The sequence below is a fragment of the Tachypleus tridentatus genome, chromosome 7 (genome assembly GCF_004210375.1).
Source record: "Tachypleus tridentatus isolate NWPU-2018 chromosome 7, ASM421037v1, whole genome shotgun sequence".
NCBI lineage: Eukaryota > Metazoa > Arthropoda > Merostomata > Xiphosura > Limulidae > Tachypleus > Tachypleus tridentatus.
In genome coordinates this window covers 12528269-12549615 of record NC_134831.1, presented here as the reverse complement: position 1 = coordinate 12549615, position 21347 = coordinate 12528269, and the positions used below count along the sequence as shown (strand labels likewise).

Genomic DNA, 21347 nt, shown 5'->3' with positions numbered 1-21347 from the left:
TGTAAAGACGACGTGGCTGTAGAGAGGATATGCTTATATTATAGAAAAAAAAATGTTTGTAAAGCTCTTCATGTTTTAACAAGTTAAGAATCCTTAACTAAAAACATCACCATTTACATCTTTAGGTCCCGTTCCAGAATTCGCGTAATGTAAAAATTAAACATTAAGTTGACACCATTTGTAAAGGATGATATGCTGATATTTTTTTCCAGTATTTCCACCAAAAACGTAATTAGCTAATATCGAACGCCTGCTTCCAAGACATCTTAATAAACGTGAACATTGTTAAAGACTATTAAAACAACGTAAGAGTGAGAATTATGAAACATTAAATAATAAGTAGTACACGTAATAAACACCATGAAGTGCTGAAAAAAAACAAACAAGGATGATATGTTAGGTAAAGTAACTTATATCTTTGATTTATTTTCATTTTAATTTTTTCGATTTATTAACTCAGTCAGTAATTTCAACACATAAATACAAAGCATCCCAGATGTTGGTTGCAAATCGTTGCTCAACGTGGATAAACAACTAAGTTTTTCACACTGATGTATATATATATATATATATAATTTCTTTCTTTCATAAACTACGATTATTTTGTGCATTTGATAAATAAACATGTTGATTTAGGCATGGAAACTTCATACAATCTAGACATTTTACAGATTCGACCATTAGGTCAGAGAGATGTTTACACTTCCGTCTCCCCTTTTGAATGCCCACTAAGTACATAACCTATGGAATTAACATAAATTAAGTTGCCCCCTTCAGCGCGTAACACTTTACGTCCTTCCATCAACCCTTCAATAGTACTCTATTATTTAAACTCATCGTATTTTAAGGAGAATCCGGATTTTTATTTAATACTCGGCACGACAAAGTTGTTATCTGAAAAAAAAAAGAAAAACAATAAATCGTGTTTTTTAATTTTTCCCAGAACCTTTATACTGCGCATGCGTATGAGACTGCACGCTCTAAGTTTGGTTATGTAGCATGAACCTACGCCTGATAGGTATACTCTGAGAATCAACGCCGCTCACCACACTGCAAAGAGAGTGTGTTCTCCTCCAGCTTGTTCGGGAAGAAGTAACACTACATGTCTCTCCATTTGAATCTGTCTCTCATTCGATTTTTCGTAACGGCCGAAACGTGCGTATTTTGATGAAACGCTGAACGCTTCTGGCGAAACACCCTAACTCCATTCAGTCTTAATTCCAACCAAAACTCGCTGTACTACTCCGAATAGTTGACCAGTTCATGTGACCATCAGCTGTTCCTTGTCCGTAGAAGACTGATCCGAACAGAAAATATGTCGATAGTATCTTGGTTTGTTCTTCTAGTGGTGGCTCATCTGTGGGCAGCCCAAGCGTCGTTTAAGGTCCCTCAAGGTAAGTAAACTTTGTAATGAAGTCCAATTATTCTTGTCACTTCTGATAGTTTTGTTCAATTAGCTCAAATTAGCAAAACATTTGGGGAAATTTTATACTCAAAAACGTCTTTACCTACAAGTTCCTTACTACGCTTTTTTCAGTTTAATTACCTAAGTGATAACTTCCAATGTTTTGGTACTTGAAGAGCATTTTTTTATCTTGGTTTGGTGATTATATATTGTAGAGAAATAAAAATGTTTATAAGTCCTTAAATGGAAGAAGAAAACAACAAAAAACGCATTCCTTGTTTGATTGTTCAAGAAACTCTACTGACATTGTGTGTTTTATCGTGGGAACAAACATAAAGCTATACAGATACCTAGAGATACGAGAGTACGTGTACTAGTGTTCAGGTAAAGACAGATACCTGTTTAGTTTCCAATGTTATAGACACGAGACAGGGTTCGACTACCATCATTACATCAACTTATCAGTCCTACTAATAATCGACTTCGACCGACCCTGAATACCACCAAGGGTGACGAGCAGCGTGTCAACATGGTTTCGTAGTTCACTAGTGTTTGTTTGCTGAGCTTCCAACGAGTACGACCCGATCGTTACCACACGGTCTGCAAACGGCAACGGGCCATATCGGACTATAATTTGTATGACTGTTTATCTCACCGATTTCCTGATGTACACAAAATTATGGAATCGATTACAATGTGCTTTTTTTCTTTTTCGGCTTTTAATAGTATTCATGGGCTGTTGAAATAAACCTATGAGTGGTTACTATTAAGTTTCTAGTTTACTGGTTGTTTTTTAGTGTTCTTCCAATAGTCATTGGCATTGTTTAAGAGCACAACAGAAAGTGAGGTAAACACTGGTAAGCTACCAACCTATTACCAAATTTATATTTTGTATAATCAGATTTAAGGCCATCCTAATTAAAGAACTCGTTAAAAAAGTATCGAATCGAATATGTTATCGATTTGTTTAAGATTTTGAGCTGGTAATCATTGTGTAGCTCCGCGTAAGACTACCCAGTTTGTATCCAGTTTATAGATTCAAACTGCGAACTCTTGGATATTCTCCCTGATCAAATAATGAGGGTTGAACATAATCTTTACAGATCACCCTTCGTAAGTTTTTATAGCAAAGGGTCACGAACCATGAATTCTCCAATACATAGTCCGATAATGCTAACTTCCAGACTTCATTTAATCTAGAGAAGTAGTAAAAGCTGATACTACCCTAGTGAGAAGTAGTAAAAACTGATACAACTCTGATGAGAAGTGGGAAGCATTAATATTATCCTGGTCAAAGATAGTTAAGGTTGACAAATACACTGGAATAGTCAGCAACCGTCTGTTGTACTGGTGTGTGTTTTGTTATAGCAACGCTACATCGGACTATCTGCTGTGCCTACCAAGGGAAATCGAAACCCTGATTTTTTAGCCTTGAAAATCTGAAGACTTACCGTTGTCCCACCAGGGGAGCTTTGTTGTAGAAAAAACACAACTGTGGATGACGACGTTTCGAAAGTTTTTCATTTTTCGTTTCAAACAGAAGACTTTCGAAACGTCGTTCTCTACACTTGTGTTTCTTGTTGTTCTTGTTTCTTTACAAACAGTGATTGTTGCCATTTTAGTGTATGCATACATCACGAACACACTTTCTGAATAACCTACCAAAAAATAGAAATTATTGCTACAGCCTTGGCCAGAAGTAGGAAAATGAAAACTATTAATATCTAGGTGAGAATTAAGAAAACGTGACATTACCCTGGTGAAAAGTACGAAAAAAACCAACAAAACTAATGCTACCCTGGTGAGAAGTACACAAAACTGATACTACTTGATGTCAACCCCAGGAATAACACGAACAACCATTAATATTACGCCAGAAACAAAAATAAAAATTTATATTGTCTTTGTAACAGGAATAACCCACGCTGAAAGCAAAGAACAACAAAAGCAATTAATGATTAATTTTCTCGAAGTCAAGGTAACAAGTTTTAAATAAAGATGTTACACTGGGAAGAATATGAAGTAAAAATTAGTAGGATTATTATTTAATTAGAAAAGATTCAACCCTGTGCGGCCACTGATACGAAGGTGACTGATGTACTGTAAGTCGCTGGAAAAAAGACACAACTCGTTTTCTCAAAGTTTACAACATGTTCCATTATGCAAAGCAACACGATTACAATGTTTTAAAGCACGTGGCCTTAGATATGAAGTCGCATATTAATAATTTCCTGGTAATGTACAGAAAGATTAAATGCCGTTTACGCAAACGTATTCTTGCAGGAGTTAAACTTCATCGGCTTTAACGTCAACTAGTCAACTTGAAACCTAGGGTTACATGGAAAAAACACGGAAATAAACATGAATGTAAGAGTAGTGTACAATCGTTGTCAACAAACACGACTTCTCTGCCAATACATACATACACATATTTCAATGTTCTAAGTATATAGAAACTGTTTCCAAAAAAAATGTATGTATTATAATCAATGATAAATAATGAAGTCATTAAGAAACAATACTGTAGGTGTGATAAAAACCCATGTTTCTTAGTACATATGAAATAACATTATCAGTTAACATATAGCCAGTATATTGTCTGTATATACGTTTCTGTTGTCAATGTTCTTCTCGGTTAAACTAGGATACGACAAGAGACACATGACGATGAAACTAGTTGCTGTATTTAGAAGTTTTATTAAATAGCTAGACTATAAATACAAGCTTCTAGTATTTTCATCAATGTATAAATTCAATATAATGTTCAGCATATATTATGTATATACGAGGTCTGTTAAAAAAATACGCGGACTGTTTGAATTGCGCGGCTCCAGTTGGTTCCAGGGGAATCCGTTTGGTGTCGCTAGGTTCGCACAGATCAGCTGACTACGACGCCATTTCCCGATTGCAGATATCTTCATTTGTGTATTAGCTACGCGGTTTTAAGTGAAGTCCGATTTTTTCGTTTGGCGGATTTCAGAATGAATGACCTGAAGGAGCAACTTGCTGTGAAATTTTGTGTTAAACTTGGAAAATCTGCGACTGAAACTTTTGCTATGCTTAACACGGCTTACGGTGATGTTGTTATGAAGCGTACGGCATGTTTCAAGTGGCATGAACGTTTTAAGGATGGTCGACAGTCCATTGAAGATGATGAGCGCCCTGGACGTCCTTCCACGTCAACTGACGACCCACACGTCGACAAAATCAACACCCTGGTGCGGGCAAATCGACGTCTGACTGTCAGGGAGCTTGCTGAAGAGTGTGGGATATCAGTTGGATCTTGTTACGAGATTTTGACCAAAAAAATGAACATGCACCGCGTTGCTGCGAAATTTGTGCCTCAGAACTCGTGAGTTTTTTGCCAAACATTCGATCACTGTTCTTCCCCACCCCCTCTACTCACCTGACCTTGCTCCTTGCGATTTTTTCTTGTTTCCCAAACTCAAAAGACCCTTGAAAGGAAGAAGATTTGAGACGATTCCCGAGATTAAGGCAAATGCGACGAAGGAGCTGGAGGACATTACAAAAGAAGCATACCAGGACTGTTTCAAAAAGTGGAAACACCGTTGGGATAAGTATGTGCGTTGGGGAAGAGAGTACTTTGAAGGGGTCTCAGACCTGTAACTTCTAAATAAAGTACATTTTGTTTTATGACGTCAGTCCGCGTATTTTTTGAACAGCCCTAGTATACCATCCTATCAGATATATGTTATTAGTTAAAAAATTATTTCATAATACTTGGTAGCAACGTCAAAATCAATATGGAGTAAATTACATTACATTTTCATTACACAATTACATTTAGATGGCTTGTTGGATTCAGCAGATAGTCCGATGTAGCTTTGCTCTAAGAACATACACACACTCATTGAGCTGGTTCTTGTTCTCAAGGTCACCATCACTTTATTTCTGTAAACATTTCCAGTAAAGTATTTCCCAGGACATGTGACTTCAATAGAGTTTAGTAATGTATCGTAAAGTAGGATATGTGAGCTTTGGTTACAACGTTAATCAGGAATCCACTCTCAACTAAGAGAGTAATTAAATCATATGTTTAACATGTTATGGTTAAAAACACATTTATTTATAATTTTAGCAAACTTTGTTTTCGAGTCATCTAAACACCACTCGGAAATATAACGTGTCTATAATGGGGACTTTGAAAAAATGTCCAAAATATCTCACTAAAGACATGACAGTGAAGACAGTAAAGTGGATATAGCTATGATCGTTTCAACAGGAAGACGAACAACCGAAACGTCATATATATAAATATGAGGGTCGATTTGTGAGACGGGAAACACTTTAATGCTAGTGTTCTTTCTAAAGCGTTCTAGAATGTTGACATTGCACAAAAGGTGGGGAGAGACGTTAGGGTAAGGGTTCGCATAAACATACTAGCTGCTCAGATCTTGTGTACGATGTGTAACACCTTCGAAATCTACTTGGAATTAACATCAGTATGTGATACATGACATAGGTTAGGATTATTATTGTTAACATATGAGATAGGTTAGGTGTATCATTGTTGTGGCAGTATTTGCAAAAACCGACTCGACATGGCCAGATGGTTAGGGCGTTCAACTCGCAGTGTGCGGGTTTGAATCTCGGTCGCACCAAACATGCTCGCCCTTTAAGTCGTGGGGCGTTATAATGTTACAGTCAATCCCACTAATCGTTGGTAGGCTAAGAGTTGGCGGTGGGTGGTTATTACTAGCTCCCTTAACTCTAGTCTAAATTAGGGACAGATAACGCAGATAGCCCTCGTGTAGCTTTTCGAAAATTTCAAAAACCAAGCAAACAAACAATTTGTAAAAACATTAAACGTCACCAAGAGGTCAGAGGTAAATGGTCAGAGAATGTTCAGCTACAAAAATACAGAAAGAAACAATGTACTTTAATAACCTTAAAGGGGTCGTTGAAGAATAAATAAACTTTAGAAATGACTTACTGATTAATAATTAACAAAGAGCATCTGTATTGTTCCGTTTCTCGATACATCGCATAAATATAAACAATGTACTTCCATGTATCTTCGAATTCCTATACATTACAATAAAGCAGTAAAATAAATTATCAGTGTATGTGCCACGGAATGTGCATAGGAGAAACGTGCCTGTCTCTCCTAGACAGTAAGCATCTTACACTGTACACTAACTAACTGCTAGTTAATTTAATAGCTGCCTCTAATGTATGTATTAATGGTCAGTTGTATGCAACCTTTCTCACTGTGAATGACAAGTAGACTTGAAAATATCTTAGCGTTAGTGGGATAAGATATCTAACTAACTTAGCGTTACTGGGATAAGATAACTAACTATCTTAGCGTTACTGGGATAAGATAACTAACTTACTGAAATGGCTGAATTTCTTCAATATACTCGTTTGATATTAAGGGTTAATTTGCGTTTTCACAGATAATCTACATATTGTTTGTTTGTTTGTTTTTGAATTTCGCGTAAAGCTACACGAGGGCTATTTGCGCTAGCTGTCCCTAATTTAACAGTGTAAGACTAGAGGGAAGTCATCACCACCCATCGTCAACTCTTGGGCTACTATTTTACTAACAAATAGTGGGATTGACCGAAACATTATAACGACCCCACGACTGAAAGGGCGAGAATGTTTGGTGTGGCGACGATTCGAACCTGCGACCCTCGGATTACAAGTCGAGTGCCTTAGCCACCTGGTCATGCTAGACCTAATCCACTTATTCAAAGAATATGATAAAGTCATGTTTAGTACCACTTAGTGTCTACTTGAAGATATTCATAACTGAGTCTGACTTTGATAATTATTTGCTTTATTAAAATTGCACAAGTGTTATGGTGAGAAAACTAGCAGTCAAACTGAAACCAGCTATTGGCATTTTTATGTGGATATCATACAGGTTTCAGAGAACGCACTACTATTCTGGAAACAAATGTGATAAATATGTACACAGTTTATAATCGTAAAGAATTACAAAGATACGCTGTAGTTGTCGATAGCATATATATTATATTTAATTTTACTTTTCCTCTGTTAGTTATTTATTATTAATGTTTATTGCATCGCACGTCTCGTTCTGTCAAGGTTTTAAACCGGTTTCATTCGGTCTGAAAAATTATGCAAACAAGATGTACTCTCTTAGCGCCTGAACAACTTTCGCCTCTATTTTGTTTGGTTTGGTTATCGTTACAGAAAAGGTACAATATTCATACCAAGGAATGAACAACGTAGCTGTAACTTACCTCAGGATACATTAACTTGTGATCTGATGTACTAGTATGGTACGTACTTCGTGCCAGTAAAGGAAACCATAACTGATTTCAATTCAACAGAGGGAAGAGTTACTTCTTATTCTTAAAATGCAAACTGTTACCTCTTCACTTATTTATGTTATGCAAACTTTCGTGACATCCTAGGATAAGACCAACCTTTAGAAAACTGACTAATATGTGACCTTGTTTTGGTGTCATCGCACATGAGATGGTTTCTCATGCAGAGGAAATGTTAATAAAGTATTTGAGTTAGATATACTTTACAGCTTTTCTTTCAAATAGAGAGGACAGCTCGTAACCCTAACTTTTTGATTTAATGAGAACAATCATCTATTTGTTGGTCACCAGTTTGGAAAACGAAATGTTTTATCAGCAGAAGCAAACACATGATATTATAACGACTGATTGAAGTTTTTTGTTTTTTTTAATTTCGCGCAAAGCTACACGAGCACTATCTGCGCTAGCCGTCCCTAATTTAGCAGTGTAAGACTAGAGGGAAAGCAGCTGGTTATCACCACCCACCGCCAACTCTTGGGCTACTCTTTTGTCAACGAATAGTGGGATTGATAGTATCATTATAACATCCCCATGGCTGAAAGGGCGAGCATGTTTGGCGACGGGAATTCGAACCCGCGACCCTCAAATTACGAGTCGAACGCCTTAATTCACCTTCCCATGCCGGGCGTCTGATTGAAGTTGTAATTTCGGTTGATGTTGGGAGGCATCAATGGTCGAGCTAAACAGTAATTACTGCTGGGCGAACAAAGTAACGAGTGCATGAATATGAAAGTTATGGAAAGTCAACGAATAAAGTTTTTAAAAAATCAACCAGTAAAAACTATAAAGGCTACTCTGAGGGACAAAAGTTTATACATATACGTACCTTTTTGTGTGTGTTTTTTTTCTGTTTTCCATTTCCTCTTTGAGCCGATAATTCTTGTAAACCAAGAGAAACTTGCATAGAGCACGAACTTGTTTGGTGGCAGGGATTCAAGCTCGTGACCCTCAGATTTCGAGTCAGGCGCCATAACAACCAGGCTGCACGTGTGATTTTTACATTTTTTACATTAAATAACAACCACCCTATTTTATGCGGAAAAGTGATCCCACCCCCCTTTTACACACCTTTATTTACACATCATCTGATACACTGAACAAATATACAATAAAACTAAGAGCTGTGTGTGATCAACAGTTATACCAAACCCTAAAGATCGTTTATTACCATTGGATATTCAATGTATTACTCAAACCAATGGCATCTCACACCCTTAGATGAACAAATCTTGTCTGCACAATTATTAGCGTTACATTATGATGTGAGGTGATTTTCGACTGAACAGTTACAGAAGTGCCCCCACAAGTTAATACACCAGACTTTCATTAAAAAATGGGTGCAAAAAAATCCACACACCTTTCGTTTCTAAGGAAATCAAATTACTAATTAGAGGGGGAAGGACCTTAACTGCGTTATTACCGCATTGCTGCCCTCTTAAGTCAGAGATTAGTACTAGAACCGGGTTAATCGTACCGTTAAACGTTCTGTGTAACCACGTGCACTTCAAAAAATCAATATATTTGTTTATAAGTAAATAAAACATGTGGTTATAAACGTCCTATCTGAAAGTGCCAGCTTAGCGTCACGTGACGAATTTTTGTCATTTTGAGAAGAAACGGAATAATAAAAGAAAACTAGTTTCACATACATTATGTTCGATTTCTCGTATCTGAAATGCTGTTTCTTAAGTCATATGGTAATAATTCTGTAAAAAGTAGATAATAATTTCTAAATTGAACAACGAGCTAACAGATTTATTCAGAGATAGCGACACAAATACAAATGGGTAGATAGAAGTAAATGTATTATCTTAAAAGAGGTTTTCCAAATAATATTAAAAATTATATACTGTCAAACGTATAAACCATTAATGAAACTGACAACACACATGATTTTAATTTTTTATGATAAACTATTAAATGAGCACGACACTAATCATCCCCCCCATAAGGAATTCATCCACCACAATAAGTAAGATAGGCCTAAACACCCTGTTTCGTCGGAGAGAAAATAGATTACCTACACGAAAAATATAAAATATGTATAATGAAAGCGAAGCAAAGAAAGAGCAACATTTTAATACTATTATTTAAATAAACCAAAGATTAAACCTTAAATAACCTGAAATTAACACTCTGTTTGTACCTCATCTTATCTTATTTTAGCCTGGAAATTTTAAAATCTTTTTATTTACAGAACAGGATACAATAATACTTAAATTACTCAATGTATTATCTTCTTTAGTAAAACTCACCTACAGTTTCGGCGTGGTCAGGTGGTTAAGACATTCGACTCGTAATTTCAGGGTTGTGGGAACGAATCCCCGTCACATCGAACATGTTTGTTCTTTCAACCCTGGGGTATTTTAATGTTACGGTCAATCCCACTATTCGTTGGTAAAAGAGTAGCCCAAGAGTTGGCGGTGGGTGATGATGACTAGCTGTTTTCCCTCTAGTATTATAGAAGTAAATTAGAGATAGCTAGCGCAGATAGCCCTCGAGTATCTTTGCGCGAAATAGAAACACAATCCTTAATTACGCTTGTGTGTTTGTTTTGAATTTCGCTCAAAGCTACACGAAGGCTGTCTGCGGTAACCGTCCCTAATTTAGCAGTGTAAGTCTAGAGGAAAGGCAGCTAGTCATCACCACTAACTCTTGTGTTACTCTTTATTGGGATCGACAGTCACATTATAACGCTCCCACGGCTGAAAGGGCGAGCATGTTTGGTGTGACGGGAATTCGAAACCGCGACCGTCAGATTACGAGTCGAACGTCTTAACCCACCTGGCCATGTCGGGATCGCATTTAAGGAAAACCCAAGGAAAAATTAAACAAAAGTAATAATAGCAAATGAGCATCCCACACATGTAAATATACAACATTAATCAACCTGACTCTCGAAAACGAAAATAACTTCCAAACAGGTGGTGACTTTTCATACACGTTCTTTCGACTGACTTATTCGTATTTATAAATATTTAAAATATTATGAGTTATTGATTCAAGACGAACTGAGCATTTCGTGAGTCGTAAGCTGCTGGTTAAAAAACAAATGTTTACCTAATATTACGCATGAGAGAAATGCAGAAGTAATTATTGCGGAATCAAACTTCTTGATCATGTGGGTACTGTACTTCACAGTCACGAGGAATATAAGGAAAAGTAATGACAAATTATTGTGAAACTTTTATGATGAGCCATGTTTGGATTAGTAATTTATTTAGGTAAATAGTCGCAGAGACTCTTAAAGAAATAACAAATTACTGTACTTTTTTCTACTCAATCGTGCTTTGATTTTGAATTAGTAATCCACTTAGGAAATTCGCTGCAGTAACTCCATCATAAATAAGAAATTATTGTTATGATCAATGGCGTACAGGTTTTCGATTAGAATATCGTGGGCTAAAATCTTCACCCTTACATTTAATCTGAAATTATTTATATATAATCCTGGGATGAATATACAAATGATGGTCTTATGTTTTCATAACTAAGCTTACTTTAATGATAATTGGTTCACACTATTGAACATTTTAATTATTACTACCAAGCAGCTGGATATGTATTCGTAAGTTGCAGTTGAACGAATCTCAACTATTGTATTGATATATGTTTGGTTTGTTTTGAATTTCGTGTAAAGCTACTGGAGGGTTATCTGCACTAGCCGTCCTTAATTTAGCAGTGTAAGACTAGAGGGAAGACAGTTAGTAATCACCACTCACCACCAACACTTAGCCTACGAATAACGACCCCACGGCTGAAAGGGCGAGCATTTTTGGTGTGACGGGGATTGGAACCCGCGACCGTTAGATTACGAGTCGAGTGCCTTAACCGCCTGGCTATGCCGGGCCTGTTATATATGTGTCATAGTTTATGGAGTATTTGTGTATATGTGCGTGTCTTAGTATCTGAGAAGCCCACGAGACTTCTTCTCATTGATGCATGAATTTATTATTTACAGTTTTTCATATGATTCCAGTAGGTGACACTTATAAATATACGTTTACTCCTGAAGAAGAAAGGATAACTTTTGGAAAGTGCTCGGGTTATAGGTTTTTTTATAATTTTGTATCAAAACTTCTTAAACCTACGCGTTTCTCTGACAACTTGAATGTTAAAAGTATGTTATTTATATTTAAATCCGACGCTAAGTTCTGCCGAAAATTCTGGGCAAAAGAAATATATCTGTTAAAATACAATAGCATTGACTTTGTCCATTGCTGTTTGATATTTTCAACTTGAAAATCATCTTAAGCTGTACAAATGGCTATTTACGTATGGCCATTTAATTGGTGGTTTAGAGTGTGGGTGTTTTCTTATAGCAAAGCCACATCGGACTGTCTGCTGAGTCGAAGGCAATAAAACTCCAGGTCTAGAGAGAAGCTAGTCAGCAGAAGCAACCGCTACTTTTGAGATCACTTTGACCAAATGGTAACATTTGATTTTACTCATAGTTACAAAGTTTGGAGCGCGATTTTGCAACCACGTGGCACAAATTCACCGTACAAGCACATTAATCGCTAAGCCACACTTAAACCACAGTTTTTTAAATAAAGAAAGCACATTAATTAGAAAAGAAATGTTTTACGTGTCTCGGTATGGTTGTTTAAGACTCTCAGATCTGTTTCTTTGAAGTTAATCACAAAGCTTGTTTGTTTTTTTGTATTATGCACAAAACTACACAAAGGACTATCTGTGCTCTGCCCACCACGGGTATTGAAACCAGATTTCTAGCAGTATAAGTCCACAAACATTCCGCTGTGCCAGTGGGGGCTTTCAAGATTGAAAACAATGAATTTCGAAATAAATGGTCAATTTGACTTTGAAATTTATGCAAATAAATAATAAAATAGAATTTCTAGTGAATTCCACAAAGACGATACACTTGAGACTTTGTACTCTAAGCCATTATTTAACAAAAGCTTATGGCGTGACCGCTTACAGCTGGTGAACAGCTAGACCAATTTTAACCAAATCTGTCTATTATTCTTAAGGCTCACGGGGACTGAGATAGTCGGATCGGTGAGTAGATCTGACACTCTTTCTTCCTCATGTATGTCACTTCCCGGAGCTCTTACGTTTTCCCTGAAAGCTAGACTCACTATAAGATGGTTACATACATTTATGAAGCTATAAATGATCTATTGAGGAAGTAAGAATTGTTTTTGTCTTGTTTTTAAACAGCTGGATTCATCAGATGTTGAATAAAATATAAAATAATTGAAGTAAAACAACGAAAAGAAAATATAGGCTGTTTATCCTTTTAATTACACGATATAACGAGGAAATTGTTTCGTTAGCTAACAGGGTAAATAAAGCACGAGCTGATTTTTACGTACCACAACTTTACAAAAAACAACATGAGGTCATGATGTAGATTATACACCTAAAATGCCACAATCCGTTGTTATTTAACAAATCTTGGTTAGATATTTAAACAGATTTCCCTGTTAATAATATTCATTCTGAAGTGTGTAACAAAAAACAACAAGCAACGAAATAAACATTATTTATGCTTGGTTTTTTCAGAGGATATTTAATACAATATTATAACATACAAAACAACGTTGATAGAATAAGGGGGGACTATTTCTACAAGTTAATTTAATTTTTATTACTTTGCTTAATTTTATGTTTTACAAAGTAAAGTTTCTAGACAGTCTTGGAGAATTTCTTCAATGTCCACAAGAAAGGATCACTCTTTTGTAAGCACATGTCCAGAAAGGTAATCATGGCTAATGTCCAGATGTTGGAATGTCTATTGATTCTCGTTCAGCTGTAACTTTGAAGTGCCATCATCACTGCAGCTGAAACTTAATATCCTCGACAGAGACGCGAGTTAGAATTAAGACCGGAGTCAGGGGGAAGAATGACCTATCACTAAGGAAGGCCGGGTTTTCTTTTTCTTCTTCTCTCTCAGATAATTAAATGTCCTCTTGTATTGCAATACATACTATAGATAAAAATAATGTTAGTGGTACGTGTTTTACTTGTTTCAACCTCAGCTTCACAAAACTGGTCTCTGATAGAGTTTGTTTTTTCTAAACTTTGCTTTTTAATCTAAGAGAACTCTATTCTCTTTCTATGATGTAATATGAATATGTGCTTTCATTCCTATGCCACAAAAATACAAATGCTTTGAATCAAATATAGTTAAAGCCTGTACTGTGGAATACTAAGTGGTCTAAAAAATTGGTCGTTCCACACCATTTTACTTGTTCTTTCTGTTTGAGATAAATGTGTGGTCTTACGTGACTGTACGTAAACATGCCACGCAGAGCACATTAGCAAAGAATTGGTGCGGTAAATCAAATGCAATTCATAAAAGATAATAATGTGGTGGCGAACTAACATCATCAGATATTTGCTTTAAGGCCTGCAAAACTTTAATATATGTATGCATATGTAATATGGAATTCAATCATTCTGGCATCCAGTCCATTGTTAAATTTTCCTCTATGTTACATATTTGAATTAAAAAGACGAAATAATTCTAATTCAACATATTTTGATACGTTTTTTTTAATGAGTAGTAATGCATAAGCTATCATTTTCATCTAAGATATCCAATTAAATATTCTTTTGAATCTTACAGATAATATATTAATCATGATGCTGTATTTGCTAAAAATGTCACAAACGTTTGAAAGCATGAAATAAATCAGGTTCTAGTTGTGGTTGCTAGGATAGAAACCAGCTTCATGGTGTCAGTTTCGACTTAAATGGTACAAAAGTGACTTAAATGACTAAGTCAAAGACCCATAAGAGAACAACTGGTCAACATCATCGAACTAAATGTCACAATTATAAAAATCGTACACATGAGTGTACAAAGTATGTTTAGCGATATATTGTAGGTTGAACCCCAGACCTGATGATCCGAAGCCCGATACGTTAACCATTACGCTACATTGAAAGCTATCAGGATGCAGTTTTTAAGAAACTGATGTGCAGGTGAAGCAGGAGTATGATTCATACTCTGTCTTTAGGTATTTTCAACTATTCTTCATCCTTTCCTTTCATGTTGTAATTGAGTTACGTTCTTTGAGCATTAATTAAGTTTAAAATCACTATCTCCTAGTTTATCTTAATTTATCACATCGGAAAGAGAAGCGTTGTTGCTAGTAAACTTGTGTTCCAAAATATTAGATGTATACACCTGTTCTTAAATGACAAAGTCAATTAAATAATGCACTCGACTCGTAATCTGAGGGTCACGGGTTCGAATCCCAGCCATACCAAAACATGCTCGCTCTTTCAGCCAGGGGGCGTTATAATGTGACCTGTCAATCCCACTATTTGTTGGTAAAAGAGTAATCCAAGAGATAGCGGGAATAGTGATGACTAGCTGCTTTCTTTGTAGTCTTACACTGCAAAATTAGGGACGGGCTAGTGCAGATAGCCCTCATGTAGCTTTGCGCGAAATTCAACAAACAAACAAAGAAAACTGTATTAACTACACAACAGTAACATCTATTTATTAAATGCTTCTAAACATTATATACGGAACATCTGGCACCTCTTCAAAATGTCCTAATACGAAGGTTAAATAATACACTGCTGGCCAAAATCTTAAGGCCAATAAACATAAAGAAAAAATATGTATTTTGCGTTGTTAGACGCAACCACTTATTTGAGTAGAGCCTCGAAAGATGAAAATAAGAAAAAAGAAAATAAAAAAACTTTTTAGCATTTAATAAGGAAAATGTGAACACTATGAAATTAGCCTAAATACTAGCTGGTCAAAAGTTTAAGACCATACTGAAACGAAGTGTTAATCGGTAAACACGTAACAAAATTTAGTCCTTTGTGTTCAAGCATTAGCTTCGTCAATATCTCCCATTGACATCTCCTGTGTTACATTGGGTAAAAACACGGCAAAAGCTAAAACGTTGACAGAGTTTGAACGTGGCAGAATTGTCGAGCTGCAAATGCAAGGTCTCTCTCAACGTGCCATCGCTGGTGAGATTGGGCGTAGCAAAATTGCTGTTGCAAATTTGTTAAAAGACCCTGAGGGATACGGAACGAGAATTTTAAGTGATCAGCCCAAGAAAATTTCGCCGGCGTTGAGCAGGAGGATTCAACGGGTTGTCCGGCAAGACACCAGCCGATCGTCGAACCAAATTAAAGCCCTTACGGACGCAGAATGCAGCTCAAGAACAATAAGACGGCATCTACGAGAGAAAGGCTTTAAAAACCATAAACGTCTTCTAAGGTCACGCCTCCTTCCCCACAACAAAACAGCTCGGGTAAGCTTTGCTGAGAAGCACTAAACATGGGACGTAGAAAAGTGGACGAATGTTTTATTCTCTGATGAGAAACAATTTAACCTGGATGGTCCAGATGGCTTCCAACGTTACTGGCACGATAAGGATATCCCACCGGAGTAAGTTTCTATACGACACAGTGGAGGAGGTTCCATCATGATCTGGGGTGCTTTCTCCTTCCATGGAACAATAGAGATTCAGGTTATACAGGGGCGTCAAACAGCAGCTGGCTACATTGGCATGTTGGAGAGAGCATCCTTATTGACTGAAGGCCCTCGCTTGTGTGGAAATGACTGGATCTTTCAGCAGAACAACGTTGCAATCCACAATGCCTGCAGGACAAAGAACTTTTTAATGGCGAATAATATGATTCTTTTGGACCATCCTGCGTATTTGCCCAAACTTAACCCCATTGAAAATGTTTGGGGGTGAATGGAAATGGAAGCCCATAGAAACGGACATCATTTTCAAGCAGTGCGTGATCTTTGTGAAGCCATCTTCATCACTTGGAATAACATTCCAGCCAGCCTTCTGCAAATGCTTATATCGATCATGCCAAAACGAATTTTTGCAGTTATTCGCAATGACGGCCATGCAACTCACTACTGAGACCTATTGTTGGGCATTTCATACCCTGTTTAGGACTTCTTTTTGGTATGGTTTTAAACTTTTGACCAGCTGGTATTTAGGCTAACTTCATAGTGATCACATTTTCCCTATTAACTGCTAAAAGGTTTTTTATTTTTATTTTACCTTTTCTTATTTTAATCTTTCGAAGCTCTACTGAAATAAGTGATTGAGTCTAACAATGCAAAATGCATATTTTTTCCTTATGTTCATTGGTCTTAATATTTTGGCTAGCAATGTACCTTTATGCAGAAAAGTGGTTGATACGATAGAAGCCAATCTCAAACAAATTTGAAAAAATAACAGTATTATATGTGTGCGTAAATGCACATATTTAGAAAGATAAAAATTAAAAAAGAGATTACATCAAAAGGAAATGTAACCCAAATCTTACGCCGCAAATTGAAACCTTAGATGAAGTATAATTAAGCGTAAATTTGTAAGAAAAAAATCGGTCACCAAACAAACATCCACAAACTAATTTTTTGTTCCATCTAAAATTCATTGAATAACTTACTTTATTTGAAAGTGTTTTTAGACTATATTTTATGTCGAATCCTTAAATTGAAAATTCTCAAATGTTGTCTCTTTCACGCGTGGGGGCTCCATGATGTAACGGTTAACATGACTATTCGTTTGTAAAGAGAGTAGCATTGTGTTGGTGGTAGGTGGCGTTGACTGTCTGTCTTCTCTGTACGTTTATCAGTTCAAAATTCGGGATAGCCAGCTCTCAAGTAGTTTTGTGCATAATAAAAACAAAATAAGTTATATGTAAGTATATGAAAATAACAGCACCAAGAGTTATAATAACATTTTCACTAAGAAACGTTCCTTCTCTTGTTCTTATTAAGATAAAGAAAATATATTGCACATTTTAAAGCATAACTATATTTTATTCATTATTTTTGTATGTCTTCCATTTATCCAGTGTAGTTCATACCTTGTATTTTAAAACATAATAAATCCTATATTTATTTATCAATTGAAAATAATGGCTGCAATTTACACCAATGAAATAATTACGTATAATTTAACGGAAATTTGTTTCTATCTGTAACTATTGTATATAATAAACTTCATATTTTTTTACTTGCGGAACCAGTGGCTACAATGTACATCAATAATCTAAAGAAATAACACCTTCTGTTTTACGTATTGTACATAATACACGTTATATTGTAATATACACCAAAAATCTGAGGAAAAACATCTTTTTTACGTATTGTACTTCATACACGTTATATTGGAATATACACCAATAATCTGAGGAAAAACATCTTTTTTACGTCATTTTTTTATCGACGGAAAATTATGACTGTGATGTACACCAGTAATCTAATGAAATAACCAACTTCTGTAAATATTGCTCTCCATCATTCCGATAGGGATAAATTCGATTTTGATTTTATTAGATTCTTAAGGCTCCGTATAAATTTTTTCATTATTTTTTCAAAACTTTTATTCTCCAAATTCCTTTGTATATCTTTCATTTCGAAGTGGAATTTTTATTCTAATATTTATTAAAGTCTACATATAACCTAGAAGATTTTCTAGGTTTTCAATAGTTCTAAGATCAGTTAAATGAAACAGCTCCTCGCAGAGAATAATTGAACCGTTTTCTGAGAATTTCATCGCTAAAATAAATATTTTATTTTAAATTAAATTAAATTTACTGGACATTAAGTAAAGCATTGAGGTATACTCAAGGTGAAAGCTCATTACCTTCAGCTGCTTTTAAGCATGTAATTTTCCAACGAATTGTTGGTAGGGAAGAACTAGTGTAAATACTTTCTCAAGATTGGAACCTGACTGAATACAGAGTTTTCTTGAAACATTTTTTTCAGAGAACATACATTATTAATTTTCAAATTTGGAAATGCATCTTCTTAAATATGTATTTGTCCATATATTTCACTTGAAGATATTCCATTAACAGCCATTAAAAGGTATTTGATATTATCGAATTAAACGTATTTCACAATTCTAAATTCAATTACCAAAACAAACAAATTGCCAAGTATTATATCCAACAAGATTAATATTAATATTTTGCAGAAATTATTCAATGTGATTTGAATATCCGATCTCTGTCATTTATCATGGCTATGACGAATCATGTTATTACGTATAATGTTATTACAGAAACGTTACTACAAAAATCACTACCAGTTTACAGTTGTAAGGCTGCGAAGTATTTCTTTCCTCGAGTTTACAAATACGGCAAAACCATGCCATCAGTGAATAGACTTTCTTATTACAACTAACGTAATAAGGTGAATAAATATTTTATATACAATAGAAAAATCCAGTTTTTTTTTTAAATATATAATATGAAGAACAATTTGACATCATCAATACCAAGTTTCCAAGTCTCACCACGTTTTACTCTTTTTTGAATATGAAGAGCCATTTGACATCACCAATACCAAGTTTCCAAGTCTCACCACGTTTTACTCTTTTTTTGAATATAAAGAACAATTTCACATCACCAATACCAAGTTTCCAAGTCTCACCACGTTTTACCCTCTTTTTTTATGTTTGAGGCGCGGGATGTTCCTGTTGTAGAGCTCTAAATTTCAGAACTGGCTAGTCACGTTCAAATCTATGGGATACCACAAAATATGCTCTGCACTTTAAACTGTGAGTGCGTTATAAGAGTAAGAGTCAAACCTCTTAGCTTAAATGGTAAGGTGCTGCCGCCTTTCTTCTGGTCAGAAACTCAAATGCAGATGTTTTATGTATATTTTTTTGCCAAATGTTAAAAATGCTGCATATTTACGTGAATATAAACTAAAACCACAACAAAATATGGGGTCTCAAAGTTTGCTTGTAGAAAAAGTTCACCCCTTGAGTTTGTGGATACTGGAATAATGTTGTAGAAAATAGTCTCGAAAAACTAAATAAAACACGTAGAAACTTTCACTCAATGAAACAGTCATTGGGTGATATCTACCAGAAACAGTTATCTGGTTGGTCACTCCAACAGAAACAGTTACCTGGTTGGTCATTCCAACAGAAACAGTTACCTGGTTGGTCATTCCAACAGAAACAGACACCTGTTAATTAGTTGTACCGAAACATTTTAGATAGTTTCTTTAGAATTTGTGAAATTACACGAAACGCTAATAAATTATTACTTCACAGGTGACTAAGATATACAAAATGTCAAAGCTATGCTTTCGAGTTAATTAACAGACCATGTTGTAGTATTTCGAATACAGTCATGAGATGATACGTTAAAGTTGAGCAATTGGACTTAAACTGACAGTTTCTTGACCAATCAGCACGCCATCAAAGCCTCATCTCAGATTGTAATAGATGTTTCAGTATAATTTAAGTCTATGTATTTCATCGTTCTTGACACAACGTACGTGTTTTAGAATATTTTTCTAATTACACACCCAAACAGCTATCTATACTGAAAAAAAACTCTCCTTCAAACATTGTTTTCGTTTCGTAGCGTAGAACATTGTTTTTAAGGGTTATGCTAAATTATTGTTTGTCTGTTTTGAAGTCAAGCACAAAATTACATAATGGGATATCTGTGCTCAGCCGGTTTCCATTATTGTACCTCCGCAGACGTACCGCTGAGCCACTTTGAGGTTGAATAAACGCTTCCGACGCCGATTCGAACTCAACGAAGGGCCTGGCATGGCCTAGCGCGTTAAGGCGTGCGCTTCGTAATCTGAGGGTCGCGGGTTCGCGCCCGAGTCGCGCCAAACATGCTCGCCCTCCCAGCCGTGGGGGCGTTATAATGTGACGGTCAATCCCACTATTCGTTGGTAAAAGAATAGCCCAAGAGTTGGCGGTGGGTGGTGATGACTAACTGCCTTCCCTCTAGTCTTACACTGCTAAATTAGGTACGGCTATCACAGATAGCCCTCGAGTAGCTTTGTGCGAATTTCAAAAAATAAAACAAACGAACTCAACGAAGAGGAAAAACGATCTACTGTGGCTCTTCTTATAGCAAAGGCACATTGAACTATCTGCTGTGTCCACCGAGGAGAATCGAATCCCTGATTTTAGCTTTGTAAGTCCAAAGACTTACCGCTGTACAAGTCGGAGACATTGTGCCTTTTATTTTTTATTCTTTTCCGTAGTTGAACTGAGCTACGTATAAAAAAATAATTAAACCTACAAATTCGGAGTACATAATAATAAAAGTGTTGTCCGGAGTACATAATAATAAGAGTGTTGTCCGGAGTACGTAATAATAAGCATGTTGTCTGGAGTACGTAATAATAAGAATGTTGTCCGGAGTACGTAATAATAAGAATGTTGTCTGGAGTACACAATAATAAGTGTTGTAATTAAGAAAACACAGTCGTTGGTAAACACATGTAAACAAAATTACATTTTTTCAAAACAACATTTAACCTAAAACTGCAGTATGAAATTATTCTACCGAAATTGCTGAACATTTTTGTGATTTAGTTTTTAATATTGTTTTGTGTCTTTCCTTGGCAAATGTTATAGGGCAGATAATGGTCCAATGGTAAGCATGCTGGACTATGGACCTGCAGGTCCAACGTTAGACTTCCTTTATTACTCAAAGAAAAGAATTGTGCTCCATACTTTAGGGACTTAAGTGCGTTATAAGGTTGACGCTGGTATTGAAACCTGATGCTTTGCGTTATAAACTCACAGACTTATCGCTGAGCCATAGGGCGTGATAGATAGGAGCAGTTAAAAACAGATAACGTTGACAGCCATTGAGTGGCTTTC

At 35.9% G+C, this 21347-nt stretch overlaps 1 protein-coding gene across 1 annotated transcript in view; it reads left to right on the top strand.

Annotated features, from left to right (window-relative positions):
• Positions 1-1033: 1033 nt before the first annotated feature.
• LOC143255128 (lachesin-like) overlaps positions 1034-21347 on the top strand; it is a 165382-nt gene continuing 145068 nt past the window's right edge. The window contains exon 1 of the mRNA XM_076510316.1: positions 1034-1394. Within this exon, the coding sequence (XP_076366431.1) occupies positions 1316-1394 (79 nt within the window). The 5' untranslated portion in view covers positions 1034-1315. The remainder of the gene's footprint in view (positions 1395-21347) is intronic.